General features: G+C 33.6%; 1 protein-coding gene across 2 annotated transcripts in view; it reads left to right on the top strand.

Moving 5' to 3' along the window:
- The window catches only part of NLGN4X (neuroligin 4 X-linked), a 134,626-nt gene extending 132,022 nt beyond the window's left edge, over positions 1-2,604 (top strand). For both annotated transcript variants that reach the window (XM_069875421.1, XM_069875432.1), the window contains one exon: positions 1,353-2,604. In XM_069875421.1, the coding sequence (XP_069731522.1) occupies positions 1,353-2,202 (850 nt within the window). In that variant the 3' untranslated portion in view covers positions 2,203-2,604. The remainder of the gene's footprint in view (positions 1-1,352) is intronic.
- Positions 2,605-7,537: the final 4,933 nt, after the last annotated feature.

Genomic DNA, 7,537 nt, shown 5'->3' on the forward strand with positions numbered 1-7,537 from the left:
ATGTGAGAAGCTAAAAAAAGCAACAGGAAATTGGAAGTTAAATAACAGACCAAAAGGAAAAAAAAAACAAACAAAACCCAAAACCACACAAACCACTCAAAAAACCCCACCAAACACATAAAACCACAAGCATGTGTAAGCCAAAGTATCAAAACTATATATATAAATTTTTTTCCTTTCACACAAAAAAGGTAAAATTCATTCTTTCAGGTTAATAGCAGGATACAGGAATTATGAGATTATTAAGATCAAATTAACGGTCTGGTTTAAGAACGAAGGAGTAGCTCTTTATGAACAGCAAAGGAATGCTAATCTAGGCAATCATGTTCATGAGATTTTGAAAATGGAAGAAGAAAAAAAATAAGGTGTTTTAAAATCTATAGCAGTGGGTCTTGTTATTCCCATAACATACATAACAGTCTCTTGGAAGAAAAGGAAAATATTAGAATCGTTTTCACAGGAAGCAAACTAATGCACATGGGAATGGAAAGGAGAATGGAAAGTTCTCAGAGTAATGCACATGAATCATGTATCATCAGTATAATATATCACAAAGACCCAGAAAATATGCTTTGCTGCAAAAGAAGATTCAAACTCATGCACAACAGATTAAACCTGGTATTAGTAATTTTAAATTTCTCTATTTTTTGATGCCAAGAGGAAGTCATATTTATTTAAGATTTATAAAGTTTATAAGGATACATAGATGCTAACCCCATTTGAGTGCTTTTGTGCCATTACTTTATCTTTATTCTGAAACTTTGAAAAGAAAGAAAAGAAAAAAAGAAAGAGAAGAAATGCACAATTTCAATTAAACATTTCATTAAACATTGGATTGCCAATTTTGAAATTGTCTCTGAGTAGTGTAGTACTCTACTACTATCTCTACTACTGTGTAAATGCTGTAAAACTCAATCTCTGCTAGTGTATTTCTCATCCCTACAAACTGGGACAGAATTAAGACTCGCTGTTCTACAGCCATTAAATATAGTTATTTAGGAGAAATGAGCACACTGAATTTTCTAGTAGTAGCCCCCTAATGCAAATGGTGGAAAGATTTGTGACCTACAAATACTTTAATACTGAATCACAGAACTTCAGATGAGCTATGGGGAGCTCAAACACAACCCTTTCTCTGTTTCATATAAAAAAGTATTATAGTGTCTGAAGTGTACAGAGTAATTTTTATTTTATTTATTAACATCTGTTGTTAAGTTTGTGAGATGTTTTTAGCTCCTGTTTTTAGTTCATGTTAATTATAAGATAAATGAGTAGCTACAGGATAGAGAGCTTTTGGATACTTTGTTGTTTTTTTTTAATGACTATAATATTGCTTGTTTTTATTTTTTTAGAGATCCAAACCAGCCTGTTCCACAAGACACAAAGTTCATCCACACAAAACCCAACCGCTTTGAAGAAGTGGCCTGGTCCAAATACAATCCTAAAGACCAGCTTTATCTGCATATTGGCCTGAAACCCCGAGTTCGTGATCACTACCGAGCAACAAAAGTTGCTTTCTGGTTGGAGCTTGTACCACACCTTCACAACCTCAATGAAATATTTCAGTATGTTTCCACAACAACTAAAGTCCCCCCTCCTGACATGACATCATTTCCTTATGTGACACGACGTTCTCCTGGTAAATTGTGGCCAGCCACCAAACGACCAGCAATGACACCTGCCAACAATCCCAAACATTCAAAAGACACCCATAAAACAGCTCCAGAGGATACGACAGTTCTAATAGAAAACAAGCGAGATTACTCCACAGAGTTGAGTGTCACCATTGCTGTGGGGGCATCCTTGCTGTTCCTCAATATTTTAGCTTTTGCTGCACTATATTACAAGAAGGACAAGCGGCGTCATGAGACTCACAGACGCCCCAGCCCCCAGAGGAACACAACCAATGATATTGCACACATACAAAATGAAGAGATTATGTCATTGCAGATGAAACAGCTAGAACATGACCATGAGTGTGAATCGCTGCAGGCCCATGATACACTGAGACTAACCTGTCCGCCTGACTACACGCTTACTTTGAGAAGGTCCCCAGATGACATCCCACTAATGACACCCAACACCATAACCATGATTCCAAACACATTAACAGGAATGCAGCCTTTGCATACTTTCAACACCTTTAGTGGAGGACAAAACAGTACAAATTTGCCCCATGGACATTCGACCACTAGGGTATAGCTCAGCACTTACCCCTCTACCCTCACAAGCCACTTGGAAGAAAGAAAAAAAAAACAAAAAAGAAAAAAAAAAGAAGAGGAAAAAATTATAGTACCATCCACTGAACACCTTGCTAAAATCTAAAGTAAAACAAGTAAAAGAGAAGGACAGTCATTATTTTCTTACTGATCCTTCCCACAGAAACTCTCTGATGTTAAAGATCGACTACAGACCCTGTGAAATGTGAAAAGTGTACATTGCTGTTACGATACTGCTTTAAGATCTCAGCCACTTTGATTGAAAGTTGAGGCCAGAAGAAGTCACTTAAAATGGTGTTTTGAGGGTAACAAGCAAAGCAGAGTCTTCTGGAACACAGAGCCAGTGACTGTACAGGTTTTTTGTTTGTTTTTTTTTTTTAATAAATAAAATAATAAATTCTTTATGTGCCATACCATGAATGGCCCTTGTTAAAACAAAGACATCACCGTGGGCTTTTACCCTGCATATGAAGCTGTATTCCAGATGGGGGAAATAGAATTTTATTACTAAAAACAAAAATGGAAAAAAAAAAAGAGGAGGACTGACTATGCAGTAAAATACGTATAGTTCTGTGCAAAGAGATGACTTGCCAGCCTGAACTATATTTAAAGATACTTTGTAAAAATGTACATAGCTGTGAGTTTAAAAAAAAAAAAGCTTTTATTGATGTTTTCAGTTTGAAAAGAGCTTTTAGAAAAATTGTGCATTCTGTTGTGACCTATGTGTATATACATTAGTCATGTCACCTCTGTTTCCTCCAAGCCCAGAGGAAGAATTTATTCTTAATTACTAGTGGTAAACAAAAAAAACCATGATTTTTTTCTAACATGTTTCATTTATATGAGGCCACAGTGTCATGCAGAGGATACAGTTGTCTGTGTGACCTGCATATTTTCTCTTACAGGTTACACTAGTGCATGTTAAAGTATTCATAGGAGATTGTTGTTCTTTTCTGAAACTTTTTTTTCTATAATTTAATTTTGTCTTAGCCTTTGTTAAATTGCAACACAGCAATGGATGAGAAAAGTGGAAGAAAAAAAGCCACAAAAAATAATAATTACTGTTTTAATCTTGTTAAACTGAACCAAGAAACATCTAATAATGTGTATTCAAAATCCAGTTTGTAGTTCTTGGTTATTGTGATACCTTTGGAAGAGTTTTGTGCCCTGACAAAAGCAAAGAAAGCCTGTGTTTTGTTCAGCATTTTCTAAGGAAAACTAGCTCTATATTCACCAGCAGTTGCAGTGAAATCTCAGTTGAGAAAGCATGTTCTTGGCTTTGCTAAAGGAAATAAAACCACAATTTGAAAGTGAGGACATAGCGGGTTGATTGGCTGGCTGGTTTTCTAAGTGTTCAGAAATTATCAGTGTGTAAAGAACTTCTCTGCCCAGTATCCTGTTTCGTCAGGAAAGACAAATTTTTTTCTGATTTTTTGCACAGCAGTTCCATAGTCAGTGAACATTAGAGAGAGAGAAGCAGAGACATCATCAGCTGTTCTGCATCTTAATAAAACCAAAAATGCCAGAAATTATCATAGTCAGGAAGAGCAAAATTCTTAGCCATTTATTCCCTTCTGCCCTTCCTTTACTAGGAAACCAAGAGCTGAGCAGAGCTATCAAAGGAACTCAGCAGTTTGATTCAAAAAACTGATTTGAACATGAAAAGCTAGAAGTAAGTTCTCACAGGTGATGATTGCTTTATATCATTGAGATAGTAGCCAAAGATATTTGGACAAATTGGTCTGCACTTGAACATGATTATCCTATATATATTTTTGATTATTAATTTATAACTAAGCTGCATCAATATCATATGCCCCATGAGTATCTAACACAAGATGCCTTGTACTACTTCTTGATTTCTACACTTTTTTTTAGTAAAATATCTTCAAATATCACCCCTACAAATAAAATCAAAGACAAGGTGATTCACTGAGATTCACTGAGATCTGTTTATCTGCACAATTCCTTGTTGTAGCAGTTAGTAACATAGATTCTGAAGGAAAGTATTAAAAAGAAAGTTAATGACTTGATAAAGATGCAACATGTGGCTGATATAATCCTTTACCTGTAATAAATGTGCTATAAACCTGACCTGGATGCTCAGGTTGGAATGTGTTGAAGCAAAAACCCCAAAGTCTAATTAGGAGCAAATGGAAAATTGTATTTTTTCTTTTTCCACTGGTCCATCACATATTGTTGATTAATGCTGACTTTAAATGAGGCCACTTCCACTACCTATGTAACGCCTCAGCTGAGATGCAGCAGTTCATAACTCTTTAAAAAAAAAAAAGGTAGAAAAAAAAAGAAAAAAAAGAAAAAGTGAAAAAAAATGGTAATGATGCTTGGCATCATAATCAGTTGGGTATGTTTGTAATGTGAATTACAGTATTTGTTTAGTACTTCCAATTGTCTTCTGCTAGCAATATGTACAGTACTGTGTCAGGCTTGTGACATTTGGGTAAAAAAAAAGAAGTTCCTGTAAGTGAATGATTTTAGCTTTTAAAAGTAATTACAGTCAAGTTGATTTAATAATTTGATACATCTGGACTGATGTATGATTTATAGAGGGAACAGATTTATAGGGTCTTCATAGAATTCTATAATAATGATATCAAAATATACTTTGCAAACTGTAAAAGAAAAACAAAAGTACTTTCCCAGGCTTATATTCTTGACCTTAAGAGGCACGCAGGGTTTAATGGTTTCTTCTGTTATTGTTTTGCAATTTTTTGGTTTTTGCCTTAAGTAATGATAGAAGATATATATGGCTGGACACATATGTATAAACTTTTCAGCAGCATTTTTAATAATAAAATATCACAGTATTTTCTAATGCTTTGTGCAAAGAACTATGTGTTCATCCTTTTGTGCAGAAAGTCTTTCAGAGGTGTGTTTTCTGCCTCATCTCCATTTCATTATCTAACATATACAATGCCTTGATACACAGTACAGAAATATTAAAGTAATAGAGGTTGCATTTTTAAGTTAGTATTGAGTTTTCATGGGTTTTGTAGTTCTATAAGCCTGCCAGTAAAAGGAAAGGAACTCAGACAATGAACATATAAGAGAATAAACTCCATATATTTATTACATGTACGCACTGCGGCTCCCATTGAAACACTGGTTTAATTGCTTTGTTAACATTTTCTGTAGCACTGAAAAAGTCTAGATAAGCAGTTTACCATATTAGTGTATAGCTTAACCACTGAAAAATGTATCTTCCAAATTAGGGAACAAAATAATTCAGACAAATCTAATGCATCCAGCCTCCACAAGTAAATATACTTTCTTTTTGTATTTAAAATTTAGATAAACAATGACTTTTGTTATAAAAAAACTATGTAGGAGTAGCTATATAAGTTACTCACATATATTTAAAGGAATTTACATATATTGCAGGTGTGTTAATATTCTTTCTTCAAAAGCTGAGTAAGTGAATATAATTTGTTCTTTTATGCTATTGAATTCCATTTATCCACCAGGTTTCCTTTCACTGGAAAGATGCATAGACATTTTAGTAATTTGGGCTTGGGATTGTTTGCTTTCTTTAACTATTCTGCTGAATAGAGGTATTAACAATAATGTTTGATAAATTTTGAGCATACTATTGAAGAGTATTTGCAAAAAGCAAATTCTGAATGATTCATATCAGATTTTTCATATGAAGAATCAAGCTTCTGAAATAGAGATATATTATGTGCCTACTGATCTAATCAAGCAGCTTGAATTTTGAATATTGAATTTGTATATAAAGCTTTTGCAAATAAACTGCAGATTTAGAATTGTTCAGCAAATATGTTTAATTACAGGTACACTTCGAATTTTCACAGCTTGTTTGGAGATAATTCATACACAAGGAAAGGGATTACAGTTGTGTACTTCCTGTGAAATGTTTCACCTTAAATTGCTGGGTGAGCTCAATAAATTACCTTATTTTCAGTTAATCAATTTCACATTAAAAAAAAAGGAAAATCTTCAGAAGTTTGTTCATGCTAACTAAATACTGTGTTGTTTGATTTCTTTATTGTCTAAAATATAAATCTGCAGATTAGTGTGTTCCTATTTTGACTTTGCTAAGAGTATGACAATTTAATGGTATTTAATATCCCATAAAAAAATCACATGTAATAATACCATGGCAATTATGTTCTTGTCTCAGATTTGTAGGTTTACATTTGTGTTATTTAATTATTGTCAACTGTTTTTCATATTTTCATCTACAGCTGTTTGACATCACAAACCTCATCAGCCTAAGTGTCTCCAGAGGCCATTAGCAGCTGGAACAAAAGAGATTTTCATCCCATTAAAAATTTTGATATTAGGTATTTAATATCATATTGTGTTAAAATGCTTCTCAGCACCTAAAATTAGCCTGAAAAGCAAGATATTAAAATTTTATTAATGCAAATGAAAAATGAGGAAGGGGCTAGGACATGTCTAAATGTCTTGTTTGGTGTGTAGCATAATAAATAACATTTCACTTTGGGATGAAGTTTTGATTCAAACCATTTATTTGGTGTTCTGCTGTGGCCATCAAGATCCTCACTGTCTTCTAGAAGCTATGATTTAAGGACGTTATGCTTCTCAGATTTTTATAGCCCACTCAGACCCACTTTAACCAAATTATCTGTGGTAAAGAAACCCAGGTCACTCAGGGATGATATAGATGCAATCCAGTCACAAAGTCCAGAACAGAGAAATAATTTTGTAATAAAACAAGTGAACCGCAGATCCCCTGAGACACAATGGTTACTAAGGAGAATATGCATTAATATTCAAACAATACAAATGTAAAGTAAGTAATTAATAAATTACAGTGGAATTTAGATGAATTTTTGTAATACCTGCATTTTCCCAAATTCATTTTCCACCTCTTTCCAGAAAGAATATATTTTCAGTTGTAGTAATTTCTGGAATATCCACTTACATAAATGTGAAATTAAACAAATGACATCTTTTTGTTTTCCCTCCTACACAAAGACTCTCAAATACTGAAAGCAAAAGAAGTTCTTCCTCTACTGCCTTTTATCAGAGATTATAGGTTATTCAGAATCATTCCACTCCCAAGAGTCCAGGTTTATATGAGAAGGAAAAGCCAGGTACAAAACTAGCATATATTTATTTTAACTTAGACTACACAGAAGAGTTATGTTTCTCTCCAACAGTCAAAGATATGGTGCGAAAATATAGTGATCTTTATCTATATTTTATTTTAGAAGTATTATTTTTCTACCGACCGTTTTTTCTTTTCTCAACTTATGCTGTCTGATGTCATGTTTTTTGCTGTACTTAACTTACAACCCTTGTTCATTTCA

Source organism: Phaenicophaeus curvirostris, chromosome 1 (assembly GCF_032191515.1).
Source record: "Phaenicophaeus curvirostris isolate KB17595 chromosome 1, BPBGC_Pcur_1.0, whole genome shotgun sequence".
Lineage (NCBI taxonomy): Eukaryota > Metazoa > Chordata > Aves > Cuculiformes > Cuculidae > Phaenicophaeus > Phaenicophaeus curvirostris.